This window comes from Tupaia chinensis, unplaced genomic scaffold, assembly GCF_000334495.1.
Source record: "Tupaia chinensis unplaced genomic scaffold, TupChi_1.0 Scaffold000029_1, whole genome shotgun sequence".
Lineage (NCBI taxonomy): Eukaryota > Metazoa > Chordata > Mammalia > Scandentia > Tupaiidae > Tupaia > Tupaia belangeri.
In genome coordinates, this window is record NW_006159459.1 from 1,427,968 (window position 1) to 1,454,749 (window position 26,782).

The 26,782-nt window shown below is 37.7% G+C and overlaps 1 protein-coding gene across 1 annotated transcript in view; it reads right to left on the reverse strand.

Moving 5' to 3' along the window:
- MLLT3 (MLLT3 super elongation complex subunit) overlaps nucleotides 1-26,782 on the reverse strand; it is a 328,009-nt gene that overhangs the window by 301,088 nt on the left and 139 nt on the right. The window contains exon 2 of the mRNA XM_006140331.2: nucleotides 26,409-26,780. Coding sequence (XP_006140393.1) covers nucleotides 26,409-26,780 — 372 coding nt within the window. The remainder of the gene's footprint in view (nucleotides 1-26,408; nucleotides 26,781-26,782) is intronic.

A 26,782-nucleotide genomic window follows, 5' to 3' on the forward strand; every position in this document is an offset into this window, starting at 1 on the left:
GAGTCAACTCTATGGTTCAAGTCTCAGACTGGAAAGCTTGAGACTCACACTAGACACATGTGCGCATGCTCCATTCTCCATCAGGACAAAGAAATGGAAGAGAAATGACTGCAGTGCAACCATGCCCTGTAGGGGTGCTCCCCCCTCTTCTCTCCCTCCTTCCCTCCCTCCCTCTCTCTTTCTCTCTGGCGAGCACATGCACCTTCAGACAACATTTTTTTTAACTCTATTCAGATCTTTTGCCCATTTTACAATTAAACTATCTCTCATTTTAATGAATTGTAAGGGTTTTTTTTATTCTAGTCAAGTTCACTATCAGATACACATATGAATTTAAAATACATTCACTGATTCTGTAGATTTTCCTATTTCTTTGAGAGTATTTTGAAGCACAGTAATTTTCAGTTATAATGAAATCCACTTTTTCCAGTTTAGCGGGACTTTTGTTTATTTTGGTTTGGGGCTTGGGGATTTTTTGGTCATTTGTGTCCTTTTTGTTTGCTTGCTATTGGGTATATATGCTCACCAGAGAGAGACTAAGAGAGAGAGAGAGAAATCACTCCCCATAGGAGGTGACCATGCCACAATTCCATCTCTTCCATTGTCCTCTTAGGGTCTGGGGCATGCACACACACACACCCAGCATGTTTTTCAAGTTGCTAGGTCTGGGACTCGAATAGTATAGTCAGCCATGTGGGACCCAGCTGCCTTAACTCCAAGCCACCTGGCTGGCCTATGTCACTTGTGTTCTTGGTGTCAAATCTAAGAATCAGCTGCCAAATTCAAGGACAAAAATAATAATCTTTGGTTTTCTTCTAAGAGTTTTATAGCCAATAGCTTTTCTTTGTGTATGTTTTGTTGTTTTGATTGTCTTTAAGACAGGATCTGTGTTAAAATCCTCCTTGCCTTTGCTTCCTGAGTAGACAGAACAAAAGGCATTGGCACGGTATCCTGTAGTTACAGATTTTACTCTTAGGTATTTTGTCCATTTTTAATTTCTTATATGGTATAAGAGTCCAACTCATTCTTTTGCAAGTGGAAACCCAATTCTCTCTACGATTGTTTTGGCCATTCTCAGTCCCTTGCAATTACTTATGAATTTTAAAACAGATTTTAAGTTTTTACAATAAAAACCCGTTGAAATTCGGATGAGGATTGCATAGAACCTATAGCAATTTGGGGCATACTAGCGTCTTAATAGTATCAAGTTCATGAGCAAAGGGTGTTTTTCTATTTGTGTATTTAGATAGTCTTTCATTTCTTTCAATAATGTCTTGTAGTTTTTTTGTTTTTTTGTTTGTTTGTTTTTGGAGAGGTTTTTGCTATAGGGCATGTGCGCTCGCCAGACAGAGAGACAGAAAGCGAGAAATCACCCCCCCAGGGGGGATGGTCACGCCGCAATCCCTTCTCCTCCATTCTCCTCTCGGGATCTTGGACACGCACACACGCACACGTGCACACGCACCCGGCATGAGTTTAAGCCACCAGGTCCAGGACGTAAACTGCGGTCGACTATGTAGGAATCCAGCGACATAGCCATTACGCTAACTGCTGGTCCCAATAATGTTTTGTAGTTTCAGAAGAAACATTTTGCACTTCTTTGGTTAAATATATTTCTAAATAGTTCATTCCTTTTGATACTATTAAAAATGGAATTGCTTTCTTAATTTCTTCTGGATTGTTCAGTGCAAGGTATAGAAATTATTTATCATTGCTTTTTGTACACTGATCTCATATCGTGCATTTTGATAACTTTTTTTATGGAGATAGTACTCCAACTCATAGAGACCATTAGACTAATATAAAATGCTTACAGAGTACTCAGTACCCAGCCTAGCACTTAGTAGAGGCTAAATACCAGTTCTTTCTACTAAAGTACTTTTATACATTAAGTGTCTTACAAAGATGCTCTACTACAAAATATTTACTACATATCTCCTATGTACAAAAGTATGAATGATACAGTGATTAATAACAATAATAATCCTGTTCATAAAGAACTACCAGTCAGGGGACTAACAGATGGCCTAATGATTGTGTCACTGGACTCCCACATAGTTGACTGCAGTTTGAGTCCTGAACCCAGTGGCTTAAGACTCACACTAAGCTCATGTGGGTGCAGACCAAAGATCCATAGAGAAGAATGGAGAAGAAGGGATTGCGGCATGACCATACCCCACGGGGTGATTTCTCATTTTCTTCTCTCTGTCTCTCTGGCAAGTGCAATGCTCTATAACAAAAAGCTCCCCCACAAGAAAAAAGGTGGGGGCCAGCAGGTGGCATGGTGGTTAAGGCAGCTGGACTCCCAAAGACTAATTCCAGTTTGAGTCTCAGACCTGGCAGCTTACTTTCTCACTTTCCTTCTCTCTGTCTGTTGCTATCTGGCCAACTTAAAAAAATTTTAAAAAATAAAAAAAGTTAAATTAACTTAAATAATGACAATGAATGAAATTAAATAATTATTTAAAAAGAAAAAAAGAACTACCAGTCTTAGAGCAAGAGATCATACTTATCCTTCAAATGATTTGTATAGACCTTAAATAAAAACTCTAAGTTTCCTTCAAAAAAACAATGTGTCCTCATACATTCTTTTTTTTTTTGGAGAGGTTTTCACTATAGGCTGCATGTGCTCACCAGAAAGACAGAGAGAGACAGAAAGCAAGAAATCATCCCCCAGGAGGACGGCCACGTCCCAATCCCTTCTCCTCCATTTTCCTCTCAGGATCTTGGGCACGCACGCCTGCACACACATCCCACATGAGTTTGAGCCACCGGGTCTAGAACTTGAACCACGGTTGACTACATGGGAGTCCAGTGACATAACCATTACACCAACTGCTGGTCCTCCTCAGGCACTCTTTAAGAGCTTCAAAAACTCATGTACTTTTGAGTCATGCAAATAAGATTCAGGCCTCCTTATTTTTTCAATCTTTATTATTAGACTATTCTATAAGTCTTCTGCATACTGCGCCACACTCGACAATATATGGGAACGTTATATTGTCTTGTAACTAATAGCTTTTGTTTTTCTTTCTCCGAAGCCTATTTTATGCTTTTGAATTTCTAGAGAACAGAAATGTTATAGTTTGAATGTATCTCCAGAAATTCACGTGTTAAAATTTGGTGAGTGATTGTAGAGGCATTAAGAGGGTGACAATCTGATTATAATGTTGAAAGGAGGGGCCTCTAGGAGGTGGTTGGGCTTGGATATCATCAGGGTGGGGCCCCCATGATGGGCTCCTGGAAGCTATAGAAGAGCAGATGCATGGACACACATGCTCCGGCTTAGTCTTGCCGTGTGATACCCTGTGTTGACTCAGCGGCATTTCCAACCAAGAAGACCCTCACTGAGTGCAGCCCCTGAACACCAGATCTCCAAACCTATGAGCTAAATTAACCTCTATTCTTATCAATCCCAGCAACTTACATATTCAATTATTTAGCGACACAAAAGCAAACTAAAACAGGATTTAAGAGAAATGGGGAATCATGAGAGACATGAGTCCTACAGGACTGCAGTCACCAATTCCATCTTTCTATAGCTGTTTACTAATTTTTTTCTTTTAACTGAAGCAATTTATTATAAGTCTTTTAAACTTAGGCATCGGCCAAGTGCTCTAAAACACCATTTAAAAATCAACCAGGTCCTCCTTTGTCTCAGCAACATTTACTTTATTCTAAATAATTTTAAAATTATTGTTATTTGTTGGAAGTATAACAGCCACAACCTATAAACCACAATTCATGCCACAAAATCCAATCGTAGCCCAGACCTATTTTTGGATTAATAACCGCTTGTGCCAAAGAAGAATTTCATCACATTGTTCAAGTTGGGTCATAAACAGTCTCTGAAAAGAAAAGCAAAACAACATAAAATGCTGTATAAACCAGAAATGGTACAAAACATGAAGAGAGATTCAGGTTCAAACATCTGCTAAATAAATGAAAACACAGCTATGCTCATCTCCAATCTTGACTCATCCCTTCCTGCTCCCACGAACTCTATTCCCACCTCAACTGTAAGTCTTAATTAAATATATTGAAATGTACCTGTTTGGAAGTACATCCATGCAAATCTCTGTACTTTATAAGAGCAGAAGAAAAAACATATTTGCTGAATGTATATGAAATTTGGGAAGAAGTAGGATGAACAATGTGAGGCATTCAAATCATCTAACCTAGAAATTTTCAAAAGTGCTGTTAGTTTTGGGCCTGCCTATAGCACAGTGGTTAAGAGAGTTGGATCCCACATGGCTGACTATAGTTTGAATCCTGCTCTGAAAGCTTAAAAACATGCCCCAAATCCTCAAAATCCTGGTGGGAAGGAAGACTGAGAAAAAGAACTGTGATATGAGCATGCCCCATTGGGAGAGGGGGATTTCTCTTTCTCTCTCTGGATATTAAAAAAAAAAAAAAAAAAAAAGGCTTTAATTTTACTTCTACTCCTCCACTTGAGTCAAAAGGCAACATATACCTGCCAATAGTCATGTTTTTTTTTTCATTTTTTTTTCTTTTTAGAGAGAAATTTTTGCTATAAGGCATGTGTGTTTGCCAGAGAGATAGAGAGACAAAAAGTGACAAATCACCCCCAGGGGTTTGGTCACATCACAATCCCTTCTCCTCCATTTCCCTCTTGGGATTTTGGGCACACACACAAACATGCCTGGTGTGAGTTGAAGCTGCCAAGTCCAGGACATGATCCACGGTCAACTACATGGGAGCCTGGCAACGTAACCATTATACCATCTGCTGGTCCCTTACTAGTCATTTTTTAAGTAAGGCAAACTCAACCTTTAGGATTACACCCTCTTCTAGATGGAAAGCTACACAACATATAAAGGAAATTACATAGAATAAAGCAAAGCTCTCCAATTATCAGAGCTGATTATCCGTAAATCAAATCCACTTAAATTTTAGCTAACTTGCCAGATAGACACTGCACCTTTAAACTGTGCCTGTCTGAAGCACTGAGGCATGTAAATGGGACTAAATAAAGGTGATGTGCCTAGTATTTGTCCAGTAAACTAGCAGAAAAACTACCAAATCTGAGCAAATCACAGCCTTCGATCTCTAGACTTCTTTTCCAAATTAGAGTTACTTTCTTCAATCTCTATTCTGCTGTTTTAGGATTCTAATCAGATCGGGAAGCAAAAACTAAAGGAAACAGTGATCAAATATGCACCAAATTTGCATTTATTCAGAAGACTCAAGTCATCAGAATGTCTTGATTACTAGCATGCAATGATGAATGATATTCATAAATATGATCCTAAGATATCAGGTTCCTCAAATGCCTTCAAATTTTTTGAAGGTATATTACATTGCCACTCAAAAACAGGGTGCCTATATAACCTATTATCCAAAGAGCACCAGTATTGACATTGACAAAGGACAACAGGCATAAACTGGGACTGTCCCCAAAACAGGACATGTGGTCACCATGCTCATAAGTCACATGGACCTTAGGAAAAATACTGAATTGAATGTTAGACACTGTATCTATAAAATGTGACTAATAAGTAGAATTAAACCTTCAGTAACTCAAAGTTGCTTTCCTACCCCTTTTTCATGATGTAAAACTACATATTATCGGGGCAGGCAGGTGGCATGGTGGCTAGGGGGGCCAGACGCCCACATGACCAACCAAAGTTTGAGTCCCAGACCTGGCAGCTTGCTTTGGCAGCTTGCTTTCTCACTTTCTCTCTCTCTCTCTCCTTCTCTCCCTCCCTCCCCCCACCTCTCTGGTCAATTTAAAATATATAACGTTAAATAATATAATTCTTTAAAAAAACACATATTATGATACTGACCCAATGAGTTCAGAAAACTTCAAAAACATTACATAGTATTATAAAAGGAAACGCTAGAGATAAAAAGCTGCCTTTAATACATGAAGACACATTTAAAAAAAAAAAAAACTATACTAATTCTCTTTTTTAAATTAGACAGTTCAGGGACCAGCAGGTGGTATGGTGGTTAAAGTGCTGGACATTCCCGCATGGCCAACCATGGTTCAAGTTCCTAGACCTGGTAGCTTGCTTTCTCACTTTCCCTCCCTCCCCCTTTCTCTCTCTCTGTGTATCTCTCTCTGGTCAAATTAAATAAATGAATAAATAAAATTAAATAAACAATTCTTTTTAAAAAAATAAACAATTCATTTGGAGTTTTCTAAAAATCTGAGCTCCAATTCTGATGCCTGGGCACTAACAGGAACTAAGCACTCAGAACTCTGTTACCATCCTTTCTCTGGCTTTTTTTTTTTCTATTTCTTCTGTTTTTATTATTCCACAGCCTTATTTTTCTTATCTTTGGAGAGCACTCATCTTACTGTACTGTGATTTTTTTTTTTTTTTTACATGTCTGATGCAAGGCTAAGTACTTCGGAAGAACCATTTCTGTTCTCTTCTTTGAATGATTTGTACAGACAGCAGATAAAAAGTCTGACAAAACTTTCTTTGCCATAGGGCAGGCGCCACCACGCCCAACAAAACTTTCTTTAATAGCCCATTTGTCCTCATATACTCTTTAAGAACTTCAGAAACTCACATACTTTTGAGCCATGCAGACAAGATGCAGCACCTCCTTATTCCTTCAATATTTATTGTTAGACTATTCCATAAGTCTTCTGAATACAGCTGCTGTTGCAGATGGTACTGCTGTCCTCTACTCGACCAGTATGTGGGGAAGGTATATACCATCTTCTAAACACATTGAGGTTCTTGGTAACCTCAATGTTTAGTGCAATGTCCAGCACATAAGTGGTGTTTCTCATTGTGTGACTACATGCTCAGAACTTAGGAAAACAAGCCTTTAGTACCCAGCCTTAACTCTGGTGTACATTCTCACGCCACAAGAACGGCCTGTAACTACATCCTCACCCTTTCCCGTCTGAGTATTCGTACTTACTGGCCAATCCTCATCCACCACCATAGTGAACAGTCCTTGAGGGCTTGCTGAACACATAACTTTTATCTGGAAAGCAATCCAGAATGCTTCTCTTCAAGAGTGATTTCTGTTATGGGAATCTATCTTGAAGTTCAACTAGATTTTAGGGTTTAGACAGATTCCCATTTGAAACCTTTATTCAGAAGTTACAGATCCCTCACACACTGCCTTAAACTCTTACTCTTCATCAGAAAAAGAAGCTAGAACATACTGCCCCACATCAGATTTCCTCCCCGTTTTCACTTTTTCTACCACCCTCAGTGAACACTGAATCTAATCAGAACTATAGTGTCTCCCCCTCCCAGGGGCTAAAGTATACTTGACAAAGACCACATTACTTACTACAGAAGGATCAAAATCCAATGGGAAGCAAAAAGTTAAATCCAAAGCAAATTAATACCAGCCCAATTCAACAGCACTGAAATGCCTTCAATGATAAAATAGTTTTAAATTATGACAAAGCCCCAGGGGTCTCTAAGGCATTTCTAGGGTTTCTTTGGGAAGAAAAAGTATAGTCAATCACAGAAGTGTTTACTTTTTCTCTGCACCATTACCCCCAGACTCAGACTGCTCTAGGAGCAAGGGTTTTCAGGACAAACAATGAAGCATTTGACCATCGAAGAAAGGTCTGAATGACATTCTGTAAACAGTCAAACTTGGGACCAGCAGTTGGCATAATGACTGTCGCTGGACTCCCATGTAGTCAACCACAGTTCAAGTCCCAGACCTGGTGGCTGAAACTCACGCCAGGCGCGTGTGCGTGCATGCCCAAGATCCCGAGAGGAGAATGGAGGAGTAGGGATTGTAGCATAGCTGTCCCCCCAGGGGGTGATTTCTCACTTTCTGTCTCTCTGTCTTTCTGGCGAGCGCATGCGTTCTGTAGCAAAAACCTCTCAAAAAAAAAAAAAAAATCAAACTTCACTTTGCTTTACTCATTGAAATATAGCAGGACCATCACACACTACCCACCTTGAGCTCAGAATATACTCTAGATGGGGCTGGCAGGTAACGTGGTGGTTAAGGGCACTGGACTCCCATATGGCTGACTGTGGTTTGAATCCTGGGCCTGGCAGCTTGCTTTCACACTTTCTATCGCTAGCTCTCTCTCTCTCTCTCTGCCTTTTTCTGGTCAAATTAAAATAAGAAAGGAAAAAAGAAAGAAAGATAAATAAAATCATTCTTTAAAAAAAATACTCTAGATGAGCGGAACAAATAATTTAGATACTTTGTTATCAAAAAGACTTCCCTAGCTGACAGATCAAGAAAGGTCCTAAGAAATTTCTTCTTCATGTTAACTGAAAGCCATGAAAACTTACCTGGTCAATCCTCACCCACCACCATAGCAAAGAGCCTATGAATGCTTACTGACCACATACCTTCTATCTGGAATGAAAAGCTTAGCTCTAGCGACATCACATTGTTCTCATCCCAAGCTAAACAACAACAGCAAGATGAATCTGTAAATATCTACTAAGACCGAATTGGAAATGTTGTGATTTCACCATCCCTCCTTCCTCAGAGTTTCTTTTGCTCCACAAAACTAATTTTAGTCAGATGGGAATAGGAAAAAATTGCAAACAGAAAGTGTAGTTTCAATGTGAGTACAATATTAAATGTCTAAAAGCAGACAGCTCCTCAATAACTTAGCGTCAATAAAAACTTCCTAAACCCTTTCCTTTTTGTTCCTTTGAGAAAATGGTGAAGCAATTTGCATTTACAGCTTAGTTCCTGTTTCCAAAATACCCCTTTAACTTTTTCTTTTCTCTTTTTATGGTAGGTATAAATAGCACCAAATTGTCAAATCACAGCTATTTTGTGTGCTACCTATACAAATAGGTCTGATTTCTGGCCAGCCATAAAACAATTACTGCCGAATTCCTCTGGCTCTTTGATATCCAGCTTGACCACAGGGCTTCAAAGCTAGTCTCCAGGACTTTTCTTAAGGCACTGCTGAAAAACAACCTCAACAGAAACACAGAAGATAAAATGTTCCCATTCCTATAAACATACAGAGACATAAATACAGAAGGAAAACAATTTGGCCACATTGTGGTAGGTTCCCTCCCCAAGAGCATTTAAGACCTCTAAGTATTTTAAATTGATTTTAGCTGTGTAGATCAAGTAGAAGTATCTTCCCCTTAATTCCTACGGCTATATTTCCCCCACTTTCAAGCCTTCAAAAATTAAGAATTACTTTGCTTTCAGAGAAATTTTCTCATTTACTAAAATAACTTATCCCATGGGAACTTACTGGGATGGAGTGAAAGTTCAGCTTCTTGAGCACATAAATAACCATACAGAATAGTATTTATTCAATGTAGCAAAACTCATTCAAGCTAGCAGCTTTGAACAAGGGTAAATCTGGGCAGAATAACTAGAGTAAATATATGTACAGGCAATTATATGTCTTGCCCATGAATTAATAGAACTTTATTCTCACATGGCTTATGAAAAATCACAGCACTTTGTGAGGTATGTAGAATATCATACACACACAATATTTAACATGCTAACACATGCATGTGCTTAGAATGACAGGCAATTCCCTGTGAAGCCACACATTACAAGGAAACAAGCAAGTCTAGGTAGAGAAACTTGCCATCAGCATCTTAGAGAGGCAGCAAATGTAACATGATTATAGAACCTTCCACTGCCCAAATTCTTGTAATAACATTTTATTAAAGGTTGATACACACATGCATGCATGCACACATCGGTGCATTTCCAGCTACATGTCTGCATCCGGAAAGAGAAAGACATGTCACTTTTTTAAATTCTTCTTAATGAATGGCATCACGCCAAATCCGTTTTTCCTTAACACAGTATTTTCGGCAACTCTGTAATAGATCAGAATTAAGTAGCTGACAAACATGATTCAAAATTCAAAGTACAGATGATATAGTTTCCCTCTATGTATGAAAAAAGATCAAAGGAGACATATATTCAAAGTAAAGATTACCTGTGTACCCCAGATTTGCCTCTAATTTCTCCTCTTCCCCTTCCTTCATCACTAACAAGAATCAGGCACTTTTAAAACATTCATCGCAACCTGATTTCAGCACTCCTTATCTTATTCAACAAACAATTTGCACATATTTATCCAAAGATATTGAGCCATTCTTGTTTTGTTTTGTTTTTTAATCAGTATAATAAATGGATTCTTAGAGGCACATACATGAGCCTTCCCATTACAACCTGAAAATGTACCACTCAGAATGGGAGCCACCTGTTTACAACTCTGATCTCAACAACACAGCTTTCATCTCTTGGTCAAATCTGGCACCCAAAGTTGGTGCTAAATTTCCTCATAACAGTGTGATTATGTAATCTCTCAGATGTAATTCTATTTTTTTCTCCAGGTTGTTTTTTTTTTTTTAAACGAAGTCTAAATGCATTAACATACAACAAAATTCTCAACGTGAGTGATAAAAATGCATTAAAAGTAACCTTTAATCCATGCTATTAACTGATTTTATTCTATTTTGGCACGTTTGAAGTAACTCATCTAAGGATTAGTTAGGCTTTTCTCCACTTCTTTTTATCAGGACTCTACCATTCTTGATTTAGTTTTGAGAGAAAAGGGTTTGCAAAAACTATAATAATCTCACAGCTGGAGGTGGCTGGAAAGTCTGTTAGTACTCATTGTGCCCTTAATTTGCAGGAAGCCTTTGTGCTCTTCTACCCTGTTTTACATGCTGAGCAGTTTTCACTGATAAAGTACTTATAGGCCAGTTATTCTAGATTAATGAAAAGCCCAGTAAAATTTTATGTAAAATGGCTGTGAACTTTCTCTTTAAAACGCTGAAATGTATCTTCATAGTCTCGAGAGCATGAAAGTCGTAACCCTGGTAATTTGCTTCAATAGTTTTCATGTGAGGAGGCAACGAGCGTCTTAAACTTTTTAAGAAGTATTATTTTCAAACAGAAAGATTTCCAAATTTCAGACTATGAATTCAGAGTGAATGGCCGAAGCCCCGGGGCAAACACGCTGATTTAATCACCTCGCAGTGCGTTTCAAGATCTTGCCCTCTTCAGCCTTCACAATAAAGTATGTCCCTGCCCTTTAAACCTACAGCAATAATGCAAACACATTCTATAAAAGGACCCAACGTCGTTGGGATTTTGTTGGGATTTTTAACATGATGGCATCAATTTCGGGAGTAGATGGCATTGTTCTAATTCTACACTTAACCAAAATGAGATTTTAAAGTCAATGGCTTAGTATTTCCTCTGAACTTCAGGCCTTAAAAAGGACATTTAAATATCCAATTATCAAACATTATAAGTCAAATTCAATTTTGACAACTCCCTGAAAGTCTTCAGGCACGTGCGCGCGCACACACATACACACACACACACACCCTCTAACTTTTTGAAAAGTCTAAATTGAAGTTTTCAAATCAAAGTATAAGCAAAAACATTGAGATCTGTCATATTTCAACATATGAAAATATACTAGAGCATTAAAACTACTCCTGCTCTGCTATTCGACCTTCCTATAAATTGGAAGTTCACATCGCAATCAGAGATTCACAGCAGGTCTATCATCCATACTAAGCACAACACATACATCTGTGAAGCAAAAATGATAGTGTCTGAAGCTAATAGTGTTAAACAATTTCTTTTGTGAGGCCACTGGCAACTTCCACAGCAGCTTCCTAACTTCGCCTTTAACGATCATAGCTCCCTGAAAGTCTTCAGGCACGTGCGCGCGCACACACATACACACACACACACACACCCTCTAACTTTGAAAAGTCTAAATTGAAGTTTTCAAATCAAAGTATAAGCAAAAACATTGAGATCTGTCATATTTCAACATATGAAAATATACTAGAGCATTAAAACTACTCCTGCTCTGCTATTCGACCTTCCTATAAATTGGAAGTTCACATCGCAATCAGAGATTCACAGCAGGTCTATCATCCATACTAAGCACAACACATACATCTGTGAAGCAAAAATGATAGTGTCTGAAGCTAATAGTGTTAAACAATTTCTTTTGTGAGGCCACTGGCAACTTCCACAGCAGCTTCCTAACTTCGCCTTTAACGATCATAGCAAAAGCCCAAGGAAGTGATCCAATGCAGCCCTGGGCCTCAGTAACCAGATCGTTTCTATTTCATTTTCAGCCAAGAGAATGGATAATGAAAACAAAATTATTCTTCAGTCAGTAAGTTTGCTTGACAAGCTAATTTTTACCAACCTTTAACTTGTATTCACATGTATGTTGTAAGAGCTGTATCCTGTTTTGTATGTAGGCAACCTTAATATCTTTGAAACACCAACACACAAGATAAATGCTAGATGGCTATCACTTCTCTAAGCCCACTTATAAAAAGAAAAGCATTTAAAAAAAAAAAAAAAAAAAAGACTGGAAAACTTTTTAGCTATTCAAGAACAGGACAGACCTAAAAAAAGAAAAGGCAAACAGTTAGTCATTGCCATAAACTGTTGAGCCACAGATCTTTAATTCTATCAATGAAGGAAACGGCAGAATTCATACCATTTTATAGATGACATAAAACAATTGAATGTATTATGGCAGAAACAAACTCAGTTCCTTGAGGATTACAATGTTCTACCCTTAAAACAAACAAACAAAAAGTACTCTTATTATACATTATCATCACCATATGTGGTATCTGCTCCTAAACCCCTTCCTACGTCACCTGTGAAATACAGCTATTTCATAGTTTACATCCAACATTCTACAGAATTTGAATGTCTGAAAAATGTGAATAAGGGAAATCAAGTTATGTTATCACTTAGTTGAGAGCCACGGATTCATACGAGGGAAAAATCTCCAAAAGAACTTTAAATTCTGAGAGAATAGCCACGCCTACAGCATTCTCCAATTCAGTATTTATTATGACGTATTATGTATTACTAGTATGATGATGTACATGTAAATATTTTGTCTTATTCAAGTAAGTTTGCCTAAAGAGCAATTGTTCCCCTAAAGACCAATTTTTATCCAGTATTTAATTTTATTATTTCAATCCTGTTTACTGCCACAAAAGGTTGGACCAGAGCAATGTTAGTTAAATCGCAGGTCAGTATACATCTATACGATATGCCACCGGTAAGATAGACTGTTTGCAAACATACAAGATAGAGTTTCTGATTGTAAGTGGGTTCTATCATTTTATACTCTCTCAAGGAGGAGAAATGTGACTTGAACTATTTAATGTTTGAAAATGATTACTATATGTTGGTTTCCTCAAGAAGTAAAACTTGTTTTAAAACTACGAATTAAAATACAGGGATAAATGGATATTTCTGAGTTGGACATATTTATCAATTGCTTACTTGTTTAATATGCTTCACTTTTAAGCACTTAACCCACAAATTCTTCAGAAAAGTGAAATCAATTGGTTTGCAAGTAAGGATTCAATCATGTAACAGTATCCTCATATTCTCTGTGGCTCAGGAAGTGAACTGGTTATGTTCAGTATAATACAGTGAGTGGGTCTTGGAGTCCACTGCCCATAAAATCTCCCATGGAGACTCAAGACCACCCATTGAAAATAGTACAACATTATTGCCTCAAGCAAGAAGCTGGTACATAGGGCTGGTTATTCAAGTCTTTTAAATACTATTTTATTGAGGGATTGTGGGAGGTGGGGGAAGGGGGGAAGGGGGATTCAGGAGTGGATGGGGGAGGAAAACGGAGACAGAAAAAAACAGTAATTTCTAAAGCAGAGGTTCCTGAAGTACCCCCCTCCCGTTCCTCATGCCACCTCCACTTTTTAAACAGCTACATAAACAAAGTAATCAGTGCTCAGTTTCAGAGAGAATTACATTATACTCCATTTGAACGGGCTACAAAGTACTTTTATTTGAAAAGCTGCTTCTCCTCTGTTATAAACAATTTTACTGGGCACCAATTTCAGACAAGAGAAGATGGCTAGGGAGTGTGGGAGGTGGAGTCAGGAAAAATTCACTCAGTGTCTTTCAATGCCTTAAATAGTTGATCCAATAAAGATCCTTTAGAGAAAACTTTAAGTCTATTTTTTTTCTCCAAGTAAGCAAATCATACAGGAGGGCTTTTCTTTTCTAGGGTACTGCACCCTGTCTCTTTAAATTCCAGGCCTGCCCCAATTCCCACGCATTCAATGAAAGCCCCACGTTTGCTGGCCTCCAGCCCACAATGTCAAGTAGTTTTCTTGCTATTGAATTTCAAGATTATTCTTTTGGATCATTTGCCCTTTAGTTTTAAGCACGCCAAAAGCAAAAATAATGTCTTTCTACAATAACATAAAGAAAACGCTGAGGTCTTTACAAGGCTACGCGTAGAGAACACCTTGTCCTCCTGGTTCCCCTTTCACTGCAAAATATGCTCCCACTTCATAGGCTCCAAATAAGGGCCATTTACACACTATCTCAGTCTACCATAGCTTTGTCTGTCCTACAAGAGTTTACACGTATAGTTATTTCACTTAATACCAAATGTGGAATCTCTTACAATCTGCAATATTCAAACCAAGTCTTTGTACCGCTCAGACTCTTAAGTCATCAACTTGGTCCCACAGGTCTTCAGTTAGAAAGAATATATTTTAACATTTTAAAACAATTACTCTATCTTAAAGGTTATTTTACTTTCTAGATTTGCAGTCGAGACACCCATATAGTAATAAAAATATCAAGTAAATAATATTGTGAGCTGGTCACTCTACTAAAAAATGTATTCTCATTCTCATACATACCTTACTCCTGATGAAGGGAATCAGTGCCATTATGCAACTTATTTAGAATTCTCTCAAAAGGAACAGAAATGGTTAAGCAGAAATTTATCAACAGAACTAAATTAGGTCTACAGAAAATAATGTCAGTCCAAATGCGAACGAATAGGACTCAAAGCGTCAATTTTATTCAAGTAGCTGGTAAAGCCCAGTTCACAATCGGTTTTTCTATTTTACACACATTCTTAGGTACTGTTAATCCAGTTAACTGTAATTTATTAACTTTGTCAAAGCATCTCATACTAAAGGAAAAATACCCTTGTTTTTATTTGACATATACCTTTGCTATAAAGTAACACCCAATACACTTTCAGTGGTTATTTAATGTAAAAAAAGTAAAGATGTTTTCTCATTGACATAAAACATACATTTAGTTAGATTCATTGTAGAATGCAGACAGACCTTTGTGGACATCTAAAGGAACCCACCCATTCTGCAGAAATCACTTCTTTTAGTAATGTTTGAGAAATAGTCATAGTATCAATCTGTGTTGTATATACAACCTGAAATTTCATTTTGATTTTCATTTTTAAAAATTTCTAGTCATTTTTAGCTTCTAAATGAAATGTTACAATTTTCATACTAAAATAGCTTATATTTAATTATAATTAAATAAAATGATATATCAATTCTCCCTCCAAAAAGAACCATATTGTCCCATCCCAAAAGGATTATTTTTGCCTTAGTTTTGGTACTTTTTTGATGCTTTTTATTTCTTACAATTTCATGATTAACTTCCGAATTATGTACAAAGATCCACAAACCAGAAATGATTTTTTTATTACCAATTATACTCTATTTATTCTGAATGTCACCACCATATTTTAAATATGGTAAAAATTCTTTTATTCGTAGCCAAATTTTTAAGTCAGATGCTGGCTCTGGAAAAATTTCTAAGATTACACATCAAGATAAACATATTAATGAATGATGTTATACTTATCAAAACTCCACCAGAAAACAAAAAGCCAAACTTTTCAAAACATTCTTAAGTACTTCAAAAATGTATACTGTACTGAAATATTAAAATAACTATCTTTCCATTACAAAAATGATCTCATATGAACAATATATCAGGTTAAGCTCATTACTTTTACAACCTCAGCACAAAATTGTTAAGAAAGCTAAGAATCTGAGTTATCACTTCTCTGTCTTTTAGCTAAGATCAAGTTTTAAAAAAAATCTACTTGTTTCTCTTTAAAGCTTACAACCAACATGTGAAATATCTGTGAATATATTCATAGTAATATCAGAAGAAAAGACTCAAAATGGCCAGGTGGCAAAATTTTCAAATAACAAAATACAATCGTGTTCTTTGGGATAGTCCTGTTCATAATCCAAATGAAATTCCTTTTAGAAAATATAAACATTATTGTAAATATGCCTATACATATATTTAAATACCTATTTTTACTTTCTTATAATGTGAAATTCAAGAAAGCTTGAAAAATCCAGCGAATTTTATGAACAAATATTAAGTTCCTGATATCCTAGCTCTCAGCGATAACATCTATTGACTTCTCTCAATATTTTGCTATACTATTTTCTTCTCATCTTTCATTAACGTATCTTCATTTGTCACATGACTCCCAAAATATGGGTAAAGATAAATAAGGCAAGATAAACAAGGCTAGCCCTACTGCTATTTAAAAAATGGACTAATTCAATGATAATTATATTCCTCAGAAAAGAATCTACTCAAAAAGATACTAAGTCAACTAGAATTTACTACAAACTATTATATAGACTTTACAACATAAGAAAATTTTCACTTATTTACTACTCTATTTGAAATGTCTGCGTTTGTTTATCTTTGCATAAATTAAGTCCTTAGCTCTGGTCAGTCATACAACAATGCCCTTTCTCATCTGGAATACCAGCTAGAATTATTTTTTTCTTTGAACTAGAAGTTACACTGCATGTTGCAACGAAAGAGTGGAAAAAGACTTGCTTTTCAAAACAACTTCAGCGAATGCATTTTAATGATCACATAGACAATTCTGCAAGTAGGTTAAGTGATCAAAAATTTGATATACTGTACTTTCTTCTAACTTGTGTGCATGATGATATACGTCCACGTCCTCAATTATTACTTGGTTTATAATAGAAACACAAGTAGTTATCTGGTGATACTTCAGAAAAGCAAATTGACACCATTTCAAGGTCTGACCTATATTATGCAAAATAAGTAAATAAGATCAGTCAACATGAAAAATAAAATGATCTAATAAGGTAGTCAAAATGCTTGAGGAAGATATGTCCAAAAATTATAGAGTCTCTTCAGTTCTTAAAATATTCCAGTCTACAAGTAGTACGTGGTGGTTAATGTGAATGGTACCAATATGATCAGAAATTAACTTTTCATAACCAAAACTTAATCACCTATTTGGTGAATTACCCAGGTCATCATCTACTTCCCTATTACAGCATCTTTTATCAGTTTCACTGTCTGTTAATCATAAGAAAACATTTCAATAAACTGGGGCTAACACATCAATATATTTTTTTCTTTTTAAAATAATCCTCCAAACTCCTATACTTAGGAGAAGTGAGAAATTAAATATACCACCATGCGTCTATCGCCTAGCATGATAACCACTATACAGTTGATATTTAGCAAGGGGTAGCTGTTATTTCAGTGTTATAAAAACACTAGATCAATGACAAATGCAGGATTTGTCCTTTTCTAAAATTAAAGAAAAATAGTATTTCAGGACTGCAAAAGCCCACGTAACTTTTTCAGTTCAAACATCCTTTCTGCCTCCCAGGCCAGGGCCTTTCCCGCCGCATTGCTAAATACTGCTTCTACCAGTTACTGGAACACATCTGACTCTTATTTTTAAAACTAAAAGGGTAGTTGTATTTCATGGGTTAGGTAATAAAAAATGATAGAGTTGGCCAAATCCTTCAAATTTGTGTCTTTAAAAATAAAAAGCATTCAAAGTAGGTGAAGAAAGAATTAAAGGGGGGGCGGGAATAAGAAGGGAAAAAAAGATTCATTTTGCGGATGACAAAAGCTAGGACACATTCTAGAAAACGTGATTCTCAGCAGACATAGTGTTTCCTGTGAAATTCAAGTGGTGATTCTATTTATACAAAGTCAATTATTAGAGATACAGAAGAAATGAGTTTCAGAGCACTGAGTAATAATTTACAACTGAGGGGAGTAAAAATTGAAGTCAGGGATACTAAAACCCCTTTCAGACTAGCAATATCTGCCTTTATACTACATAGTTGCCAAAATCTACCCCTGTCTAGACACTACATCCAGAAAGGTAAGAGTATTATCTACAATGATAATATAGGTCTTATCTCATCTGCTACATAACTCTAATGCAACAATGTATACTAATGCAACAATGTATAATACTAAAGAAACATGTATAACTCTAATGCAATGTAAGGGAAACAATAGACATTCAAAGAGAAGGGTGTGCTGGACTGATCCAAGTTGTAACACAACACTGTGATGCTGCTCCAGGCTCCAAATAATGAGGAAAGAAACTTCTTACCCACTAGTACTGTGTCCATGCATACACAGGAAAAATCATACAAGCGTAACAAGACAATCTTGAGCTATGTCAATGTTTTTAAGTATCCTATCCCACTAAAAGCAAGTGAATCTCAATGACCTAAACTCTCCATTTTTCACTGAGTCACTATAAAACAGCTGTCTATAATATGTGACTAGGAAAACAAATCAAATGAAGGAACAATTTTCTAAAATAGAAGAATGTTGCAAGATCAAGTTTTCATTATTCAGCAATGCATATTAATCAAGTATTTTGTGTAAGAGTTATGGATGATAGGAAGTCTACAATGAACTTTTGTTTTTAAACATTCAAAATGTTTTAAACGTTAATCAAAACAAACACATACCTGCAATAATCACACAGTAATTTCCTCCCAATACCACCCTAGGAAGGAGGCACCAGGACATAAAAACCTATCTGCAAAAATTAAGAAGTATCATGAAAACTAAATTTATACTTGCAATATTTTGAGGCAAGTAATCTCCCTACTCTCTAGATCACTGCTATTATTACTAATATTTAGAAAACCATTAGTGTATATCTTAATTTTTAAAATCAATATATATACATAGAGCATTTGGCCTGGCTTTGACAGAAAAGTAACTGATGGTTTCTATTGTAAAGGAATAAAAACAAGATCTAGTTTTAGTAAAATTATATATATATATAATTAGCTTTAAGAATACCAATATTCTGGGACCAGCAGTTAGCATAATGGCTATTTCGCTGGACTCTCACATAGTCATCCGCGGGTCACGTCCTAGACCCGGTGGCTTAAAACTCACGCCGGGCACGTGTGCGTGCGTGCCCAAGATCCCAAGAGGAGAATGGAGGAGAAGGGATTGCGGCGTGACCATCCCCCCTGGGGGGTGATTTCTCGCTTTCTGTCTCTATGTCTCTCTCTGTCTGTCTGGCAAGCGCATGTGCCCTATAGCGAAAAACCTCTCCAAAAAAAAAAAAAAAGAGTAACAATCTTCTAACACAGGTAATAACTCTAATTTATCATCTTATAATCACTAATGAACATTATTTTAAATAAACTGACCACAGACTCAGAAGTTCAAGAGAAGCCATAACTTTAATAAAACATGATGGTACACCGATTTTATCCAAAAAGTTAATTGTTAACTACGACATACCAACAAAATCACACCCAAATGCTAGCCTTATCTTTTTAGAAATTCAATGATAACAGTCTGCCTCAGGCTTCAACCACTGCAGACTTACCGCACCTAAATGAAAAGGAGAAAGTCACACAACATTATTTTTAAAGTAACACCTTACATCCATACACAACTGCAGGCCTACCCTGGGGTAAGGCAGGAGCAAAACATCAGGAAGTAGCTACCACTGAGAAACGATGGTTTTTAATGTTCTTTAATCCATAAAATGAATGTGATTTTGACTGAAAGCTATAGAACTTTTGCTTTTTAAATAGCATCTACCATGGTTAACACTACTTAATGTAATCCTAGATCATATCAACAAATGCAGTTATTGCTGAATATCTGTCTGCTCATATAAGTGAATAATTACTCAATGTTTTAAAGGTAAACAGTGACCACCATTTTCTTTACTAGTTATCTTTGCATGGCACGCTTGTGACTCATTGTGTCTACATGCAAGATCACTCGACATTTCTAGGCTTCTGATTAAAAGTAAAATGAGAGCCTAAACAAAGATGAAGAATCTGGGGAACAGCAGTTGGCGTAATAGCTATATTGCTGGACTCCCATGTAGTCAGCTGCAGCTCGAGTGCCAGTCCCAGTGGCTTAACCTCACACCGGGCGCATGTGCATGTGTCCCCAAGAGGAGAATGAAGGAGAAGGGACTGCGGCGTGGCCATACCCCTGGGGGATGATTTCTCGCTTTCTGTCTCTCTCTGTCTTTGTGGCAAGCACCTGCGCCCTATAGCAAAAACCTCTCAAAAAAAAAAAAAAAAGATGGAGAATCTGAAGTATCCTCTCTATCTCTAAAAGAATCAAGCACATTGAAGGCAGGAAACTCCTCTTTCTCCTGTTTCCATCTCCCCCAGTATCACACTGCATGCTGCAAATAAAAAGCCTGTTTTATTGGTTAAGGACAATACCATGGCCTCAAGCTATTTTCTGAAAGGAGACACTAAAACCAGAGAGGAAACCAAAATAAAACAATACAGCTCAGCTTGATGAAATTATAAGCTTTATATGGCAAAAAGTACCATAAATCAGGCTATCAGAAAAAATGGAATGAGACACTGTTAACACAAATAATGAAGGAAAAGCACCTTACACAAGAAAAAGACAAGCATCCCAATTTTTCTAAAATGAAAAAGAAAATAAAAGGACACCAATAAAGAAAAAATCCAAATGGTCAATAAACATACCGTATATTAAATGTTTAACCCCACAAGGGCCAGAGAAATGAAAAGAGAAAGATACCATGCTTCAATTAGATAGAGAAAAATGGTACCCATTCCCTGAGTGAGTACGAACCGCCATAGCTACCTGGTAGAGTAATCTGACAAGGTCTAATACAAATGAAAACGCACATGCCTGCACCCCAACAACTCAAATTCTAGGCCTATGTCCAAACTCCTGTTCATTTGCACAAGATAACATACAAAAATGTTCACTGTACAGAACAGAAACTGACCCATGTATTTCCTAATGAGCAAACCAAAAAGTGTAGACTACGTTCCTATGGTAAAATACGAAGCATAGGAAATGAAAGGGAATGAACGGGTTCTCTACAGATGAAGCTTCAGAAGCATAATGAACAAGAAAAAAAAGGAAAATAGGAAATTATTCATTCATGAAAATGTTCTGATGGTGATAGTTGGACAACCTTGTGAATATGCTAAAAATCTCTGAATTGTATGCTTGAAAAGAGTGAACTTTATGGTATGTAAATTATATCTCAAGTGAAAATATGATCTACCCGGTATAATACCCTTCATGTTGATTTTGAGACACAATAGTCTTAATTTGTAAGCACTATAAATGTGAAGATATAAATAGAATGAGAGAAAGGCTGAAGTGCTCAAAGAAAAGGCTGGCAAGTATTGAAAAACTTAAGCTGCATCTATGGTATTTAATTCCCTAAAATCAAAACAAGAAATCAAATATGATAAAATGCAAACACTTATTCATTCTTGGCAGCCAGGATTTGATTGGTTGTTATAGCATTCTTGGTGTTTTCCTGGGTTTTTGATTTTTTTTGTTGTTGTTTTTTATTTTGTTTGTTTAGAAGTTTAAAAAAAAAGCAGCCAGCAACCACAAAGGGCACAAAACAGGCACATCACAGAAGACAAATGGTACATAAATACATACATAAAAGCAAAGCGGGATGGGGCCAGCCACAGTGGCACAACAGCACTGAGGGTGTGATGCTGGAGTCTCCCAGGAAAGTCTCAGCTTTGCAAACCAAGGTCTCTCTGCACATGTTGGGGGCACGCGTGTGATAATGGCTGACTATGGCCCGTAGACCATATTGGGGTGGGGTCTCTCTCATTCTCTCTTTCTATATCATGGAAGAAATAAACACTTTTAAAAAGAAAGAAGGACAAGAAAAACATGCAGAGCATGTGCATAAGCATACCCAAAGGAATAAAGGAAATGGATGAGGGAATGGGGGGAAACAGGACTACAATGTGACTGTGCCTCCCAAGTTCTTTTCTCTCTGGTGAATGCATGGACCCATGATGAATCAAATATGTAGATAAAAGAGAATATTCTATATCGGTTCTGTGTTACAGCTTAAAAGGTAATGTGTGTTCATTGTAATGCTTTAAATATATATAGAATGTACACCTACACACACAACAAAAATGACCTACCATTACCCTAAGCACCCACTAAAGAAAACCACTGGTAAGAGTTTGGTACCCACGCAATCAGAATTTATTTATTTATACACATATGCACACAGGTATATACTTTTCATTTATTTAGCCACAGTTTTAACTTTTTAAAGATTTAATGTATGATCATTATTTTTTAATTTGCTAGAGTGCACACGCACTCAGCAGAGAGAGAGAGAGGGAGAGAGAGAGAGAAAGTGAAAAAGCAAGCCACCAGGTCCAGGACTCAAACTGTGGTAGGCCATGTAGGAGTCCAACTTCTCAGTCACCACGTCACCTGCTGGCTCCAAGCCACATTTTTTAAATTGGATCACACTGATTTAGCAACTGGCCTTATTTCACTTAAAATTCCTTTTAAGATCTTCCTGCATCTATAAAAAGATTTGCTTCTTTTTATAGATTATCATCATTAACCATATTCAATTGAAGTTCCCTATATGTTTTGCTGCTTCTTTTTTTTTTTTTTTTTTAAGAGATTTTTGCTATAGGGTGTGTGTAATCACCAGAACAACACAGAGTGTACTCACCAGACAGACACAGAAAGTGAAAAATAACCCCCCAGGAGGATGGCCATGCAGGAATCCCTTCTCCTCCATTCTCCTCTCAGGATTCTGGGCACACACACACACACTGTGAGTTTTAAACCACCAGGTCCGGGACTCAAACCAGGGTCAACTATATGGGAGTCCAGCGATGTAACCCTTATACTATCTGCTGGTCCCCCAGACTTCTGCTATTACAAAACCAGTCAGAAGGAATACACTGTATTGTTCTGCCTTATGAAGTCTAAAAGCCAGAAAAGTCCTAGAAGTAAATTTTATGAGCAATGGGTATAAACAATAAAATGTTAATAGGTCTTTGCTGATATCCTCCAAAATATCTGTGCCCAACTTACATTCTCAACAACTGTATATGAGATTTGCTCTCGCAATTCTGCTTTCGAATGCCTTTAAAAAGTGTACTTTATGTTGCTTCAAAATACCAAAGCAGTCAAACTGTTCGCACCAGTCATCTTAATTCCATACAGAACCCTACACAAATAACATTCACGAAATATATCAGGATAGTCACCCATCTTGGTTCTTTCCTTATATCTTTTACATATCTTGGAAAAGGAAATCTACCAGGTACACACAGTTATCTTCAACCAATAAGTCCTCAAATTTCAGATAAAAAGTTATGGAGATTTTTCAGAAGACCATCTAATACAAACCAGAATTGTGTATTGAAATGGGGATCAAACACTTAAATCAAAGGATAATTGCAAGGATAGGCTTCTCTGTCCACTGAAAGCACTAAAGCTACAAATAAGAAGCTATCGAATCATCCTAGTGGCCAAATTAGCTTACATCAAATAATAAGCAACAGATTTCATATCATAAATGTCAATGGGACACACAGCGATAGTGCGGATGGTTGTAATTGAAAAGTTCACTCATTCACATCACACTGAAAATGAAAACGTTCATATTTTAAGTAAAATATTTTGAATATGACTCTTCATGTCAGTCACAACAGACAAGTATAAATCTTTAGTACTAATACATAAGGTAGGGTCTTTTCTTGCTAGCAGATAGTTCAAAATTGCATCCTACTCTAACCTGCCTATTCTCTCATGGCTAGTGGGTATCCCAGGCTTCACTGTTTCATCAACATCTCTTTTCTAGGACTTGATGCCAGTAATTTTAAATGGAAGGTCTTCCACACATCTTTGTGACAGAGTAAAAGCTCATTCATTCAAATCTGATTAGTTCAATTCTGAGATGGTATATGTAATTCTCATTAGGTAACAAGTTAAAAATACTGTAATTTCTTCCTCTACAAGTTCTCATAATATTACTGTGAAATAAAGGAAATCAACCTGAAAATCAATTTGCTTTTCCAAAGCAAAGATTTACAAAGTAAGAACTCATCCATCTTCCTGGTGGGGCAGTTTAGCCTCAGTTCTAAGGTTCATCGTGTTTATCAGCTACTGTACATAAGTAGAGGTGATTTAGCTTGTCACAATTAATGGCCATTTATGGCTTAATTTAGAGGACAAACATGCATTTTTAAATATCTTACAACTCTGGTTTTTTTGCAAATTTTTGCAGTTTCTTCCATTTTCAATGTGTGAAATTTTACCCAATCACTTATAGATCTACAATATAACAAACATAGCACCTTAAAGGTATTAAAAATACACATAGAAATGCCTAGGATTCTTACTCTTTATTTACATTTATAATTTTAAAAGACTTTATAAGCCAGAAAATAAGTCCCAGTGTTAAGGGCCATGGTTTCTGGTGTTGCTTGAACTTACAACTAACTATTCCCAATGAACATAGGAACCTTCTCTTACAATCTGAATCATGTGTAATTACAGTATGCCGAGGTCTCTCCTGGGCGATGTAAGCTGGCATTGTTCCCAGGACTTGTCACATCATGGGAAACACACATACAAATAAAAATCCAAAAATAAACATCTGAAAACAATGGTTTATAGATGCATAAAGAAACTCCACAGTTGAGAAGAAAAATGGAAGAGTCCAAAGAAGCAAACATCTCTCACTAGAGACATCTGAGAAGACATCCCTGTTATCAGGAAGTTCACCACACCTAGCAACAACTCCCAGGTGTGGGCTATGTGAGCAGCATCTCCCCCACATTCCCTCAGGCTGGACAGAAAATCCTTAAGTGTAGGAAATAAAGGAGAAAGTCACCACACACACCCACTGAAGCAGAAAACAGTGGTAAGCTATGGTAGATCGTTCTTAATTTCATAATGCCAATTGGTTGATTGTCTAGGTGCCTAAACAAAGTTACCTTAAGAGCTGCATTGTCTGCCCACTGAGTTAATTTTCCTAATAGGATACATATTGCTTTCTTGTTAAGTGTATTTCATTTCACCTTGAAGTGAATGGCTACCAAGCAGTAGTACTAGTAGACACCAAGAATCTTAGAAGGTGGTTTCTTTTGTTTAAACTCCTCTGCAGAGGCCCTACAGACTCATGGAAAGGGAAAAAAAGAAAGAGCCATTCCGAGATGCATCACACCCAACCGCATACCCTGACATAAACTTGACAGTACTCATCCACATCACAGTGTGGAGGGAATAAGAAACATCTCTGACAATTTATGTATGAGGCTAACAAATTCCAAGTGTGACTCTGATAGGCCATGCATATTCCTAACCCTCTAGTAGAAGCTGGATTTAGTTATTAAACAGCCAACAAAGCCCATCAAATTGAACTGCTCAAGTTTTCAAGAGGAGCTGCAAATCAAACCACTAAAGGCAAAATACACAATCCTACTTCCCATTACATACGCTCTGGAAACAAAAGTAAGCACCAACACAAACCTCTGCCACCTATCAGGCACATGCATTTCTTTCTTTCTTCAGCGCCCGAATGTCCAATAATTTCCACGTAGCTCTAAGCAGAATGGATTTATTATGATGTTCCTCTAAGAAACTGCAGGAGTTCTAGATGCCAATAAAGATTACGGATCAAATGGAAGATAACTACCAACCATTGTGTCGACTTAGATAAATAAACCTGCTACAAACAAAGCACCTTATTGTATTGATACTGTTACCTCTACTAATCCAACTAAAACAACCAGACAGTAGGACTTCTTAAACCCCCTCTAAATTTCTTTTTTAAAAGGACCTGATTTCCTTCGCCCCCCCCCCCAAACTGTAAGGTCCTTTATGGGAAGTGTTTGGGACCGCAGAGGCTCGGCAGGATTATGCAAACTAGACGCAAAGGCTGAGAACCAAGGTGCGGAAGGACTGAAGCAAAGGCAACACCACCTCGTTCCTCTGAAACTTAGCTTCGACCTTTGCAGGAACCTTCTCCCTGCAGATCACATCAGGCAAACACTTTGGAACGGAGCTCAAAATCGAAGAGCAGTCAAGTCGACCCTAAAGAGAATCGACTTCTCAGGACGAAACAATAACTCCAACCAGCGCGTTCTTTGCTAATACCAGGTAAATCTCAATTTTTCCAGGAAAAAAAGGCGCAAACTGTTTACTCCCTCCAGCCCCACACCTCCAAACCCAATTACTAATTACACTTTCCCCACAGAGCCCGCGGCTAACCCCAGAGGACCGGTAAGGGCTGGCTTGGGATGAATCAACACTCGACACCTGACGGTCCTTTCTCTGCGGGGACTTTGACCCGCGCGCGCGGGTGGGAGCCGGGCCCTGGCCGGCGCGGCGCCGCGCACCCGGGTCCCGAGGCTACGCGGGCAAGCGCGGCGCTGGGGGCGGGGAGCCGGCCAGAGGACTGCCCGGGCCAAGCGATTGTTTCCTTGCGGTGCAAAGACATTTTTTATCAAGCCCCTTTTGTATTCGAGCCCTACCTCTTTTTGGCCTAGGAAAGCTTTCGTGCAAGTGGAAGACGACTTTCTCCACAAAGTGCTGTATGTTACTGTGCTCCGGGCCGCGCACGAACACCATCCAGTCGTGGGTGAAGCCCTCCACGGTGGGTTTTTTCCTCACCTGGGCACGGTGCCCCAGCTCCAGCTTCACCTGCACGGCACACTGCGGGCAGGGGGAGGAGAGACAGCCGTGAACAACAGGAAGGCGACCGTTCGGCGCTGAACATCGCGCCTGACATTTTTTTCCTTCTTCTTGAAACGCACATAAAAGGAAACGGCGGTGCCCTCTGCACACACGTTTCACGCGCGTGGGCGCACACCCCCCGCGGCCCCAAATACACCCCGAGCGGCCGGCT